This window comes from Lissotriton vulgaris, unplaced genomic scaffold, assembly GCF_964263255.1.
Source record: "Lissotriton vulgaris unplaced genomic scaffold, aLisVul1.2 SCAFFOLD_2515, whole genome shotgun sequence".
NCBI lineage: Eukaryota > Metazoa > Chordata > Amphibia > Caudata > Salamandridae > Lissotriton > Lissotriton vulgaris.
Genome location: NW_028247158.1, coordinates 98,079 through 112,508, shown reverse-complemented (window position 1 = coordinate 112,508; position 14,430 = coordinate 98,079). Strand labels below are relative to the sequence as shown.

The 14,430-nt window shown below is 62.4% G+C and overlaps 1 protein-coding gene across 1 annotated transcript in view; it reads left to right on the top strand.

Annotated features, from left to right (window-relative positions):
- The window catches only part of COPB1 (coat protein complex I subunit beta 1), a 212,668-nt gene that overhangs the window by 101,224 nt on the left and 97,014 nt on the right, over positions 1-14,430 (top strand). Inside the window, exon 8 of the mRNA XM_086949640.1 lies at positions 4,659-4,778. Within this exon, the coding sequence (XP_086805766.1) occupies positions 4,659-4,778 (120 nt within the window). The remainder of the gene's footprint in view (positions 1-4,658; positions 4,779-14,430) is intronic.

Sequence of the window (14,430 nt, the reverse complement as noted above, 5' to 3'; positions counted from 1 at the left end):
CCAGCAAAAGAGTCTTTGGTGAAGACAGCTCTGGTCTATGGGGTTCCTGGAGGTTGCTGGCTGCGGGTCACACCGGTGTCCGGTTTCTTGGACCAGGGTCGCTGGGGGATGAGACAGATCAGTAGGGCTCATCTTCACTGCTACACAACTGAGGTCTTGGGGGGGTGGGGGGGGGGGGGGGGGTAGGCTTGGGTAGCACAAAGGCTCTCGCCCCATAAGGTGAGAAACCTGTCTGGTGGTAGCTGGGTGGCAGGGACCAGTCAGCCAATACATTAGAAGTCAGTCATTTTACAGTGATAAGATGTCCTCTGAGCGCAGTCTGTAATAAATCACTGGCATCAGTGTGGGTTTATAATGCTGACAAATTTGATACCAAACTTCAGTCTTTAGAAAAGCCATCATGGAACTGTGGAGTTTGTGTTGACAAACTCCCAGCCCATGTATTCAAACTTCCTTCCCTGCACTTAGTGTCCACGAATGGACTCAGACATTGTAGGGGCATACTGCTCATGCAACTATGCTCTCACCTGTAGTATAGTGCGCCCTGCCTTAGGGCTGTAAGGCCTGCCACAGGCATTGGTGGTGTGTCGACTCCTTTATTTAAGTCACACTACGACACATCGCCTGCAATTGCGGTGCATGTATTTGATGTGGAGCCACTTAGGGTGGTATAATACATGCTGCATTTCCAGGGACCCTCTCTGGCCACTGGTAGCTTTTGCAAGGGACTTAGATGTGCCCAGAGGTGTGCCAATGGTGCAGTTTTGGGAAAGAACACAGGTGCTGGGGCCTGCTTAGCAGGTCATGTTTGCATCTGGCGTTTGGCATAAAGTTAGGGGGTAACCATGCAAAAAGGGGCACTTTAACTAATACATTTATGAACTACTTCCTTCGCCAGTAGTTGGGAGGGTCAAGCCTTGCTCATCTTTAAAACCATCTTGCAGGCTGAATGGTTGAGAAGTACTGAACCGTTGTACGTAATCTAATGTTTTAACATTTCCTGTCCCATGTTGAGTCTCTCTTGCTCTGCAGGGCACCAAATATGTTTAATTATTTCCAGAGGAAAACACTATAGTATCCTGTAGATATATCAACCATTGAATAACCAAAGCCACACCAGCTCCCCTTCATCCCCTTGAATATTTTACAATATTTTTCAGTTGAAGACCATCACTCCATTTTCAGCCTAGAGACCATGCACGAATTCCGACTTTGCTTTCTCAGCTTGACTTTCCTTATTTCCTAATTTACTGTTAGATTTTATACTTATTATGTCCCAAACCATTATAAAAGTCATTGTTAGTATGAGGTGTTTTGTATTGATGTATATATACCTTTGTTAGAAAGTGGATTATTGGTAGTGGTAAATTTAAATCTATCTCTGGCAATAAGGCAACTAATACAAACTATGGCTGGGAATAGGTCTTTGAAAATCTTTCCCATGCTCAACCCTTTGGAGCTTGGCTGCGAGTAGGCAGGCTTAACTTCAGAGACAGTTATATAAAACATTTAAAAACATCAATTCAGTTAATAATTAGGACTCAACAGACAATAAAAATCCAACATCAACTTATAGAAATAGGAAACAGTTTTATCTTTAAAAGGACACCAAAATGAAAAGAAAAACCTGTAGGGAACCAGAGATATGAATGTTTAAAGATTAAACACCTTCTAGTGCTTAGAAACCAATAGTGCCACTTTTGGACATTTGGTTGCCTCTGACAGTTTGAGTGCGACCACAACGGAGCCCTGGTCAGATACACTAAGTGGGAGGCCCTGGTCAAAATGTTACCTTCAGACTTTTCTTGAGGATTTCTCACCAGATGTTGTGCAGGCTCCTCCAGCAGGTCAGATTCAGTGAGGAACTTCTTCCTGAAATTCTTCTTGCAGGTTCAAAGTGTTTGAAACCCAATCCAAAGGTTTGGAATCTCCAAGATTGTCCTTGAAAGGTTGGGACCACAATTCCCACAATGCACTTTTACAACACACGTAAGTCCACTACATACACTCCAGACAGAGGGGTTCTTGGTGGTGTTGATGCAGGCGAGCTCTGTTGACCCCTAGTTTGCAGGGAGCCCACTCTTTATTCCTCTTGAAGCAAGGTACATCCAAAGGGCTATAGTTCCAGATAATGCAGCAGGCGCAGTTTGTCAGAAAGCAGGGCCTGATGGTGAAAACCAACTTTCCAGCTTGGCGTCCCCCTTTTTTTCCCTCTTTCACTAAGGTACATCCAAAGTGTTGTAGTTCCAGATAATGCAGAAGGCATAGTCTTTTCAGAGTACAGGGCCTGATTGTGCAAATCAAGTTACCAGCTTTGCAATCCTTCTCCTTCTCTCAGTTTCAACCAGCAGAGCTGAGAGGCACTGCCCCTCTCAGATACTTATTCAGTGATCTCTGGGGTTAAGCAGGAGGGCACTCCTGTCCAGTGAATTGCAGGGCAACATCCCATAGCATGACCACTTCCTCCAAAGTGTGGTACAATGGTCTCCCCAAAATCACTATTTCTCCAAAATTCAATAGCTCAGACTTTTCAGCAGAGGAGCAAGAGTTAGTTAAGCCAACTGCCAGGAGAATTAATCTCCATAGGCTCCCTCCCCTTTGCATCTGGAAATTCCTGCCATCTGGCTAGATTCAAAGGGTAGGGCTGTAATTGGACCTGGCTTACACTGTCTGTTCCATCGTCTCTTTGAAGAGTATGTTTTACGACCCATCCCCCTGTCATAGCAATCCTATGTAGCAGAGCCCTTCTTCTCCCAGTATGGCTCTCGGACCCCCCTGAGCTACTTATCACCTTATCAAAGCAGCCTGGCTATTCCACTTAACTCTGGCCAATCAGGGCAGAGCACTAGAGGGCTGAATTTTGGCTTACAGACAAAGACAAGAAAGGCCCATAACTTCTTGTATGTGTTGTTTAGGATAAATTCAATAGTAGCATATTGTTGGATTTATCATTACCATTCTACTTATATTTTTATGGATTCCCTGTCTTCAGTTATTAATCAATAACGTCTTGCCATGTTAACCTTTGGGGCTGGGGATCTGCAACGGAAAAAATAAACGGGGCACTTTTTCCATCACCAGGGCTTATAAAACATGTTTTATAAGAACCATGCGTACATCTACAGAAACCCCCACCCCTGGAACACTAGGGAAGGCTTTAGTGGGTCTGAATATGTGAAAATATTTCAGATCCTCGCTCCACAGTGCTCCTAGCACAAAAGTCTATTTTGGTAAGCACTTTACTACAATGTGGGAAGTGAAATGTGGAATTTCACTAACCCCAGGGCATATAAAAATCATTTTATAAGGATACTCCTTATAAGTACCTGACCCCTCACCCTTGATACACCTAAGGGAGACCCTGGAGGCACATAATATCCCAAAACATTGTAGTTTATTATTTAGGTTATACATTTTTAAGTTCCCCAAAGTGGGCACAGTTTGCATTTTAAAAGCAGTGCTGCAAGTGCAGAAAGGCTGCTGGCCTTTAAACTGCCACGCCCTGATATATACTAGGGACTAGAAGGTAGTTTCTATCCCCCTGCCATATTATGTATTAGGGCCTTATAGGGGAGGTTGTGTCAATCATAGCGGTACCCTAACTCATTGTGTAACCTAGTGTATGTAGGTGTTTTATCTGTATTTTTAGTGTGTTTTCAGCATAGTACTGACCTTAGGCCTGATTAGGCAGAGCTTAGGGTCAATCGGTCAGTTACCACCAGTACCAGTTAGGGGTGCCGAGGGCACTGGATGACTTTGCAACGTTTTCCTACCACTACTATTTTATTCGGGAAACGGCCACTACAACGAGGCTGTTTCCACGAATACCTTAACCACGCATGCAGTACAACGCATGCGTGGTTACCACCAAAGCCTTTACCACGCATACCTTTACTACGAGGTATGTAGTAAAAGCATATGTGGTAAAGGTTAAAAGTAAAAAAAAAAAGGGGGCTGGGGGGGATTGGGGGGGGGTCTCCCCCCCATAAATAAAACTCACCAGAAGTCACGTCGGGATATGCAGGCAATCCACATCGTTTAAGAGAAAACGGAAAAAAACTTCCGCTTCCTCTTAACGACGTATGACGTCACAACGGAAGAATTCGAGGAAAAGCAAATGCGTAGAAATACCATTCCGTTGTAACGCATGCGTGGTAAAGGCATGCGTTGCAACGGAATGCGAAGTAAGAACATACAACCATTTTATTCAATATTTGCTCTGTTTATCTCCTGAATGCTGTTAGTGCATTGCAATAACTGCACTCTACTGAACTGTACTCTAATAAGACTGTTACATTTATGAGTTTGTGTTGTTGGGTCTATTGCTTTGCATGGTTTCTCTTATGTTTACATGTTTTAATTCTAGAGTTTGCTGCTCTGCTTATTAGAAGCATATCTGATACCCTTAGGGAAGAATTCTGAATCCAAAACGGTTCTGTCTACTTGGGGTTCCTAAACTTTTTGTTCATATCCTTATTTTGCTCCGTAGTCACAGTATGGAAATTCTTAGTTTATTTGCCTTGCCCAGAAATTGAGCAGAAATAAGATTGAATATGTGGTTCTATTTTGTTTTCTCTAAACCTTTGTTTATGTGTCAATGACTAATGGGTTACAGAAGAGTCTGTTAACTGATGTTACGTGCTCCTTCATTTCTATAGGCTGCTGCTCAGTGTTACATTGACTTAATTATTAAGGAGAGTGACAATAATGTCAAACTTATTGTTCTGGATCGCTTGATTGAACTAAAAGATCATCCTGCTCACGAAAGAATACTCCAGGTAAGTCCTGGCTAGACTTTAAAAAAAGTTAATGTATTTATGCAGTCCTCATCCGTGTGTGTGGGTATTAGGGAATTTCATTTGCGGTCTTCCATCTCAGGGCATACAAATTTAGATCCTTGTTATCGCAGGAAGATGCACATTTGCCCAATCAGTTTAGACACTTTAGAGTTACCTCATTTCTTTATTAATTAAGAACCAATGTGCCTCTAATGGTGCAAGTCTCAGCCCCCTCTGCTTGGTGACTGTCGCTGCTCCCTCAGTGTAGTGTCTGTGTCCGTCCTCTTTGTGGTTCCTTTGTCATCGCACTCCTAAGTGGCGGTATCTTTGTCTGCCCATCCATGTAATCTTTGTGTCACCACCCTCAGTGTAGCTTCTGTGCCGCCTGATCCCTTCCCTAGTCTGGGGCCTGTGTTAACCCAACTTCCCTCTCCCCTTCATCTGGCCTCTTTGCGCCCGGTGCCGCCCTCGGGCCCCTTTGCACGGGGTGCCGCCCCTGACCCCTTCGCGCATGGTTCCGCCCCTTTGCGCCTGGTTCCGCCCCCTGGCCCCTTTGTGCCGGGTTCCGACCTCCCCGGCCGCTTAGTGCCGGGTTCTGACCTCCCCGGCCGCTTAGTGCCGGGTTCTGACCTCCCCGGCCGCTTTGTGCCGGGTTCTGGCCCCTTTACGCCGGGTTCTGGCCCCTTTGCGGCGGGTTCTGGCCCCTTTGCGGCGGGTTCTGGCCCCTTTGCGCCGGGTTCTGGCCCCTTTGCGCCGCGTTCTGGCCCCTTTGCGCCGGGTTCTGGCCCTTTTGCGCCGGGTTCCGCCCCCCCCTGGCCCCTTTGAGCCGGGTTCTGCCCACCTCGCGCCTTTGTGCCGGGTTCCGCCCCCTAGGCACCTTTGTGCCGGGTTCCGCCCCCCAGGCACCTTTGTGCCGGGTTCCGCCCCCCAGGCACCTTTGTGCTGGGTTCCGCCCCCCAGGCCCCTTTGTGCTGGGTTCCGCCCCCCAGGCCCCTTTGTGCTGGGTTCCGCCCCCGAGGCCCCTTTGTGCTGGGTTCCGCCCCCCAGGCCCCTTTGTGCTGGGTTCCGCCCCCCAGGCCCCTTTGTGCTGGGTTCCGCCCCCCAGGCCCCTTTGTGGCAGGTTCCGCCTCGGCCCCTTTGCGTCAGGTTCCGCCCCCCTGCCCCCTTTGCGGCAGGTACCGCCCCCCCTGGCCCCTTGTGGCAGGTTCCGCCACCACTGGCCCCTTTGCGGCAGGTTCTGACCCCCCCCAGTCCCCTTTGCGGCATGTTCTGCCCCCCCGGCCCCTTTGCGGCATGTTCTGCCTCCCCCCCGGCCCCTTTGCGGCATGTTCTGCCTCCCCCCCCCGGCCCCTTTGCGGCATGTTCTGCCTCCCCCCCCGGCCCCTGTGCGGCAGGTTCCGCCTCCCCCCCGGCCCCTTTGCGGCAGGTTCCGCCTCCCCCCCGGCCCCTTTGCGGCAGGTTCCGCCTCCCCCCCGGCCCCTTTGCGGCAGGTTCCGCCTCCCCCCCGGCCCCTTTGCGGCAGGTTCCGCCTCCCCCCCGGCCCCTTTGCGGCAGGTTCCGCCTCCCCCCCGGCCCCTTTGCGGCAGGTTCCGCCTCCCCCCCGACCCCTTTGCGGCAGGTTCCGCCTCCCCCCCCCCGGCCCCTTTGCGGCAGGTTCCGCCTCCCCCCCCCCCGGCCCCTTTGCGGCAGGTTCCGCCTCCCCCCCCGGCCCCTTTGCGGCAGGTTCCGCCCCCCCCGGCCCCTTTGCGGCAGGTTCTGCCCCCCCCGGCCCCTTTGCGGCATGTTCTGCCCCCCCCCGGCCCCTTTGCAGCAGGTTCCGCCCCCCCCCGCCCCCTTTGCGGCAGGTTCCGCCTCCCCCCTGGCCCCTTTGCGGCAGGTTCCGCCTCCCCCCTGGCACCTTTGCGGCAGGTTCCGCCCCCCTGGCCCCTTTGCGGCAGGTTCGGCCCCCCCACGGCCACTTTGTAGAGGTTCGGCCCCCCGGCCCCTTTGCGCAGGTTATGCCCCCCCTCCCCCTGGCCCCTTTGCGCCAGGTTCCGCCCCACTGGCCCCTTTGCGCCAGGTTCCGCCCCCTGGCCCTTTGCGCCAGGTTCCGCCTCACTGGCCCCTTTGCGCCAGTTTCCGCCCCCCTGGCCCCTTTGAGCCAGTTTCCGCCCCCCTGGCCCCTTTGCGCCAGGTTTCGCCCCCCCCCCCTGGCCCCTTTGTGCCACGTTTTGCCCCCCTGGCCCCTTTGCGCCACGTTCTGCCCCCCTGGCCCCTTTGCGCCACGTTCTGCCCCCCTGGCCCCTTTGCGCCACGTTCTGCCCCCCTGGCCCCTTTGCGCCACGTTCTGCCCCCCTGGCCCCTTTGCGCCACGTTCTGCCCCCCTGGCCCCTTTGCGCCACGTTCTGCCCCCCTGGTCCCTTTGCGGTAGGTTCCGCCCCCCTGGCCCCTTTGCGCCACGTTCTGCCCCCCTGGCCCCTTTGCGCCACGTTCTGCCCCCCTGGCCCCTTTGCGCCACGTTCTGCCCCCCTGGCCCCTTTGCGCCACGTTCTGCCCCCCTGGTCCCTTTGCGGTAGGTTCCGCCCCCCTGGCCCCTTTTGCGCCAGGTTCCGCCCCCACTAGCCCCTTTTGCGCCAGGTTCCGCCCCCTCTGGCCCCTTTTGCGCCAGGTTCCGCCCCCCCGGCCCCTTTTGCGCCAGGTTCCGCACCCCTGGCCCCTTTTGCGCCAGGTTCCGCCCCCTGGCCCCTTTTGCGCCAGGTTCCGCCCCCTGGCCCCTTTTGCGCCAGGTTCCGCCCCCTGGCCCCTTTTGCGCCAGGTTCCGCCCCCTGGCCCCTTTTGCGCCAGGTTCCGCCCCCTGGCCCCTTTTGCGCCAGGTTCCGCCCCCTGGCCCCTTTTGCGCCAGGTTCCGCCCCCTGGCCCCTTTTGCGCCAGGTTCCGCCCCCCTGGCCCCTTTTGCGCCAGGTTCTGCCCCCCCGCCCCATTTGCGGCAGGTTCTGCCTCCCCCCCTGGCCCCTTTGCGCCAGGTTCTGGCCCCTTTGCGCCAGGTTCCGCCCCCTGGCCCCTTTGCGCCAGGTTCCGCCTCCCCCCCTTGCCCCTTTGCGCCAGGTTCCGCCCCTGGCCCCTTTGCGCCAGGTTCCGCCCCTCTGGCCAGGTTCCGCCCCCTTTGCGCCAGGTTCCTCCCCCCCTGGCCCCTTTGTGCCAGGTTCCGCCCCTGGCCCCTTTGCGCCAGGTTCCGCCCCACTGGCCCCTTTGCTCTAGGTTCCGTCTCACTGGCCCCTTTGTGCCAGTTTCCGCCCCCCTGGCCCCTTTGAGCCAGTTTCCGCCCCCCTGGCCCCTTTGCGCCAGGTTCCTGGCCCCTTTGCGCCAGGTTCTGCCCCCCGCCCCATTTGCGGCAGGTTCCGCCTCCCCCCCTGGCCCCTTTGCGCCAGGTTCCGCCCCCCTGGCCCCTTTGCGCCAGGTTCCGCCCCCGGCCCCTTTGCGGCAGGTTCGGCCCCCCCACGGCCACTTTGCAGCAGGTTATGCCCCCCTCCCCCTGGCCCCTTTGCGCCAGGTTCCGCCGCCCTGGCCCCTTTGCGCCAGGTTCCGCCCCCCTGGCCCCTTTGCGCCAGGTTCCGCCTCACTGGCCCCTTTGCGCCAGGTTCCGCCCCCCTGGCCCCTTTGCGCCAGGTTCCGCCCCCTGGCCCCTTTGCGCCAGGTTCCGCCCCCTGGCCCCTTTGCGCCAGGTTCCGCCCCCTGGCCCCTTTGCGCCAGGTTCCGCCCCCCTGGCCCCTTTGCGCCAGGTTCCGCCCCCCTGAACCCTTTGCGCCAGGTTCCGCCCCCCTGAACCCTTTGCGCCAGGTTCCGCCCCCCTGGCCCCTTTGCGCCAGGTTCCGCCCCCCTGGCCCCTTTGCGCCAGGTTCCGCCCCCCTGGCCCCTTTGCGCCAGGTTCCGCCCCCCTGGCCCCTTTGCGCCAGGTTCCGCCCCCCTGGCCCCTTTGCGCCAGGTTCCGCCCCCCTGGCCCCTTTGCGCCAGGTTCCGCCCCCCTGGCCCCTTTGCGCCAGGTTCCGCCCCCCTGGCCCCTTTGCGCCAGGTTCCGCCCCCCTGGCCCCTTTGCGCCAGGTTCCGCCCCCCTGGCCCCTTTGCGCCAGGTTCCGCCCCCCTGGCCCCTTTGCGCCAGGTTCCGCCCCCCTGGCCCCTTTGCGCCAGGTTCCGCCCCCCTGACCCCTTTTGCGCCAGGGTCCGCCCGCCCCCTGGCCCTTTTTTGCGCCAGGGTCCGCCCCCTGGCCCTTTTTTGCGCCAGGTTCCGCCCCCTGGCCCTTTTTTGCGCCAGGTTCCGCCCCCTGGCCCCTTTTGCGCCTGGTTCCGCCCCCCTGGCCCCTTTTGCGCCAGGTTCCGCCCCACCCGGCCCCTTTGTGGCAGGTTCCGCCCCACCCGGCCCCTTTGTGGCAGGTTCCGCCCCCCCGCCCCTTTGCGGCAGGTTCCGCCCCCGGCCCCTTTACGGCAGGTTCCGCCTCCCCCCCAGGCCCTTTGCGGCAGGTTCCGCCTCCCTCCCGGCACCTTTGCGGCAGGTTCCGCCCCCGGCCCCTTTGCGGCAGGTTCGGCCCCCCCACGGCCACTTTGCAGCAGGTTATGCCCCCCTCCCCCTGGCCCCTTTGCGCCAGGTTCCGCCGCCCTGGCCCCTTTGCGCCAGGTTCCGCCCCCCTGGCCCCTTTGTGCCAGGTTCCGCCCCCCTGGCCCCTTTGCGCCAGGTTCCGCCTCACTGGCCCCTTTGCGCCAGGTTCCGCCTCACTGGCCCCTTTGCGCCAGGTTCCGCCTCACTGGCCCCTTTGCGCCAGGTTCCGCCTCACTGGCCCCTTTGCGCCAGTTTCCGACCCCTGGCCCCTTTGAGCCAGTTTCCGCCCCCTGGCCCCTTTGCGCCAGGTTCTGCCCCCCCGCCCCATTTGCGGCAGGTTCTGCCTCCCCCCCTGGCCCCTTTGCGCCAGGTTCTGGCCCCTTTGCGCCAGGTTCCGCCCCCTGGCCCCTTTGCGCCAGGTTCCGCCTCCCCCCCTTGCCCCTTTGCGCCAGGTTCCGCCCCTGGCCCCTTTGCGCCAGGTTCTGCCCCCCGCCCCATTTGCGGCAGGTTCCGCCTCCCCCCCTGGCCCCTTTGCGCCAGGTTCCGCCCCCCTGGCCCCTTTGCGCCAGGTTCCGCCCCCGGCCCCTTTGCGGCAGGTTCGGCCCCCCCACGGCCACTTTGCAGCAGGTTATGCCCCCCTCCCCCTGGCCCCTTTGCGCCAGGTTCCGCCGCCCTGGCCCCTTTGCGCCAGGTTCCGCCCCCCTGGCCCCTTTGCGCCAGGTTCCGCCTCACTGGCCCCTTTGCGCCAGGTTCCGCCCCCCTGGCCCCTTTGCGCCAGGTTCCGCCCCCTGGCCCCTTTGCGCCAGGTTCCGCCCCCTGGCCCCTTTGCGCCAGGTTCCGCCCCCTGGCCCCTTTGCGCCAGGTTCCGCCCCCCTGGCCCCTTTGCGCCAGGTTCCGCCCCCCTGAACCCTTTGCGCCAGGTTCCGCCCCCCTGAACCCTTTGCGCCAGGTTCCGCCCCCCTGGCCCCTTTGCGCCAGGTTCCGCCCCCCTGGCCCCTTTGCGCCAGGTTCCGCCCCCCTGAACCCTTTGCGCCAGGTTCCGCCCCCCTGGCCCCTTTGCGCCAGGTTCCGCCCCCCTGGCCCCTTTGCGCCAGGTTCCGCCCCCCTGGCCCCTTTGCGCCAGGTTCCGCCCCCCTGGCCCCTTTGCGCCAGGTTCCGCCCCCCTGGCCCCTTTGCGCCAGGTTCCGCCCCCCTGGCCCCTTTGCGCCAGGTTCCGCCCCCCTGGCCCCTTTGCGCCAGGTTCCGCCCCCCTGGCCCCTTTTGCGCCAGGTTCCGCCCCCCTGGCCCCTTTGCGCCAGGTTCCGCCCCCCTGGCCCCTTTGCGGCAGGTTCCGCCCCCCTGACCCCTTTTGCGCCAGGGTCCGCCCGCCCCCTGGCCCTTTTTTGCGCCAGGGTCCGCCCCCTGGCCCTTTTTTGCGCCAGGTTCCGCCCCCTGGCCCTTTTTTGCGCCAGGTTCCGCCCCCTGGCCCCTTTTGCGCCTGGTTCCGCCCCCCTGGCCCCTTTTGCGCCAGGTTCCGCCCCACCCGGCCCCTTTGTGGCAGGTTCCGCCCCACCCGGCCCCTTTGTGGCAGGTTCCGCCCCCCGCCCCTTTGCGGCAGGTTCCGCCCCCGGCCCCTTTACGGCAGGTTCCGCCTCCCCCCCAGGCCCTTTGCGGCAGGTTCCGCCTCCCTCCCGGCACCTTTGCGGCAGGTTCCGCCCCCGGCCCCTTTGCGGCAGGTTCGGCCCCCCCACGGCCACTTTGCAGCAGGTTATGCCCCCCTCCCCCTGGCCCCTTTGCGCCAGGTTCCGCCGCCCTGGCCCCTTTGCGCCAGGTTCCGCCCCCCTGGCCCCTTTGCGCCAGGTTCCGCCCCCCTGGCCCCTTTGCGCCAGGTTCCGCCTCACTGGCCCCTTTGCGCCAGGTTCCGCCTCACTGGCCCCTTTGCGCCAGGTTCCGCCTCACTGGCCCCTTTGCGCCAGGTTCCGCCTCACTGGCCCCTTTGCGCCAGTTTCCGACCCCTGGCCCCTTTGAGCCAGTTTCCGCCCCCCTGGCCCCTTTGCGCCAGGTTTCGCCCCCCCCCTGGCCCCTTTGCGCCAGGTTTCGCCCCCCCCCCCTGGCCCCTTTGCGCCACGTTCTGCCCCCCTGGCCCCTTTTGCGTCAGGTTCCGCCCCCCCTAGCCCCTTTTGCACCAGGTTCCGCCCCCCCTGGCCCCTTTTGCGCCAGGTTCCGCCCCCCTGGCCCCTTTTGCGCCAGGTTCCGCCCCCCCTGGCCCCTTTTGCGCCAGGTTCCGCCCCCCTGGCCCCTTTTGCGCCAGGTTCCGCCGCCCTGGCCCCTTTTGCGCCAGGTTCCGCCGCCCTGGCCCCTTTTGCGCCAGGTTCCGCCCCCCTGGCCCCTTTTGCGCCAGGTTCCGCCCCCCTGGCCCCTTTGCGCCAGGTTCCGCCCCCCTGGCCCCTTTGCGCCAGGTTCCGCCCCCCTGGCCCCTTTGCGCCAGGTTCTGCCCCCCCACCCCATTTGCGGCAGGTTGCGCCTCCCCCCCTGGCCCCTTTGCGCCAGGTTCCGCCCCCCCGGCCCCTTTGCGGCAGGTTCTGCCCCCCGGCCCCTTTGCGGCATGTTCTGCCCCCCCCCCGGCCCCTTTGCGGCAGGTTCCGCCCCCCCGCCCCCTTTGCGGCAGGTTCCGCCTCCCCCCTGGCCCCTTTGCGGCAGGTTCCGCCTCCCCCCTGGCACCTTTGCGGCAGGTTCCGCCCCCCTGGCCCCTTTGCCGCAGGTTCGGCCCCCCCACGGCCACTTTGTAGAGGTTCGGCCCCCCGGCCCCTTTGCGCAGGTTATGCCCCCCTTCCCCCTGGCCCCTTTGCGCCAGGTTCCGCCCCCCTGGCCCCTTTGCGCCAGGTTTTGCGCCAGGTTCCGCCCCCCTGGCCCCTTTGCGCCAGGTTCCGCCCCCCTGGCCCCTTTGCGCCAGGTTCCGCCCCCCTGGCCCCTTTGCGCCAGGTTCCGCCCCCTGGCCCTTTGCGCCAGGTTCCGCCTCACTGGCCCCTTTGCGCCAGTTTCCGCCCCCCTGGCCCCTTTGCGCCAGTTTCCGCCCCCCTGGCCCCTTTGCGCCAGGTTTCGCCCCCCCCCCCTGGCCCCTTTGTGCCACGTTCTGCCCCCCTGGCCCCTTTGCGCCACGTTCTGCCCCCCTGGCCCCTTTGCGCCACGTTCTGCCCCCCTGGCCCCTTTGCGCCACGTTCTGCCCCCCTGGCCCCTTTGCGCCACGTTCTGCCCCCCTGGTCCCTTTTCGGTAGGTTCCGCCCCCCTGGCCCCTTTTGCGCCAGGTTCCGCCCCCACTAGCCCCTTTTGCACCAGGTTCCGCCCCCCCCCGGCCCCTTTTGCGCCAGGTTCCGCCCCCCCCGGCCCCTTTTGCGCCAGGTTCCGCCCCCCCCGGCCCCTTTTGCGCCAGGTTCCGCCCCCCCGGCCCCTTTTGCGCCAGGTTCCGCCCCCCTGGCCCCTTTTGCGCCAGGTTCCGCCCCCCTGGCCCCTTTTGCGCCAGGTTCCGCCCCCTGGCCCCTTTTGCGCCAGGTTCCGCCCCCTGGCCCCTTTTGCGCCAGGTTCCGCCCCCTGGCCCCTTTTGCGCCAGGTTCCGCCCCCGGCCCCTTTGCGGCAGGTTCGGCCCCCCCACGGCCACTTTGCAGCAGGTTATGCCCCCCTCCCCCTGGCCCCTTTGCGCCAGGTTCCGCCGCCCTGGCCCCTTTGCGCCAGGTTCCGCCCCCCTGGCCCCTTTGCGCCAGGTTCCGCCTCACTGGCCCCTTTGCGCCAGGTTCCGCCCCCCTGGCCCCTTTGCGCCAGGTTCCGCCCCCCTGGCCCCTTTGCGCCAGGTTCCGCCCCCTGGCCCCTTTGCGCCAGGTTCCGCCCCCTGGCCCCTTTGCGCCAGGTTCCGCCCCCCTGGCCCCTTTGCGCCAGGTTCCGCCCCCCTGAACCCTTTGCGCCAGGTTCCGCCCCCCTGAACCCTTTGCGCCAGGTTCCGCCCCCCTGGCCCCTTTGCGCCAGGTTCCGCCCCCCTGGCCCCTTTGCGCCAGGTTCCGCCCCCCTGGCCCCTTTGCGCCAGGTTCCGCCCCCCTGGCCCCTTTGCGCCAGGTTCCGCCCCCCTGGCCCCTTTGCGCCAGGTTCCGCCCCCCTGGCCCCTTTGCGCCAGGTTCCGCCCCCCTGGCCCCTTTGCGCCAGGTTCCGCCCCCCCTGGCCCCTTTGCGCCAGGTTCCGCCCCCCCCGGCCCCTTTTGCGGCAGGCTCCGGCCCCCTGACCCCTTTTGCGCCAGGGTCCGCCCGCCCCCTGGCCCTTTTTTGCGCCAGGGTCCGCCCCCTGGCCCTTTTTTGCGCCAGGTTCCGCCCCCTGGCCCCTTTTGCGCCTGGTTCCGCCCCCCTGGCCCCTTTTGCGCCTGGTTCCGCCCCACCCGGCCCCTTTGTGGCAGGTTCCGCCCCACCCGGCCCCTTTGTGGCAGGTTCCGTCCCCCCGCCCCTTTGCGGCAGGTTCCGCCCCCGGCCCCTTTACGGCAGGTTCCGCCTCCCCCCCAGGCCCTTTGCGGCAGGTTCCGCCTCCCTCCCGGCACCTTTGCGGCAGGTTCCGCCCCCGGCCCCTTTGCGGCAGGTTCGGCCCCCCCACGGCCACTTTGCAGCAGGTTATGCCCCCCTCCCCCTGGCCCCTTTGCGCCAGGTTCCGCCGCCCTGGCCCCTTTGCGCCAGGTTCCGCCCCCCTGGCCCCTTTGCGCCAGGTTCCGCCCCCCTGGCCCCTTTGCGCCAGGTTCCGCCTCACTGGCCCCTTTGCGCCAGGTTCCGCCTCACTGGCCCCTTTGCGCCAGGTTCCGCCTCACTGGCCCCTTTGCGCCAGTTTCCGACCCCTGGCCCCTTTGAGCCAGTTTCCGCCCCCCTGGCCCCTTTGCGCCAGGTTTCGCCCCCCCCTGGCCCCTTTGCGCCAGGTTTCGCCCCCCCCCCTGGCCCCTTTGCGCCACGTTCTGCCCCCCTGGCCCCTTTGCGCCACGTTCTGCCCCCCTGGCCCCTTTGCGCCACGTTCTGCCACCCTGGCCCCTTTGCGGTAGGTTCCGCCCCCCCTGGCCCCTTTTGCGTCAGGTTCCGCCCCCCC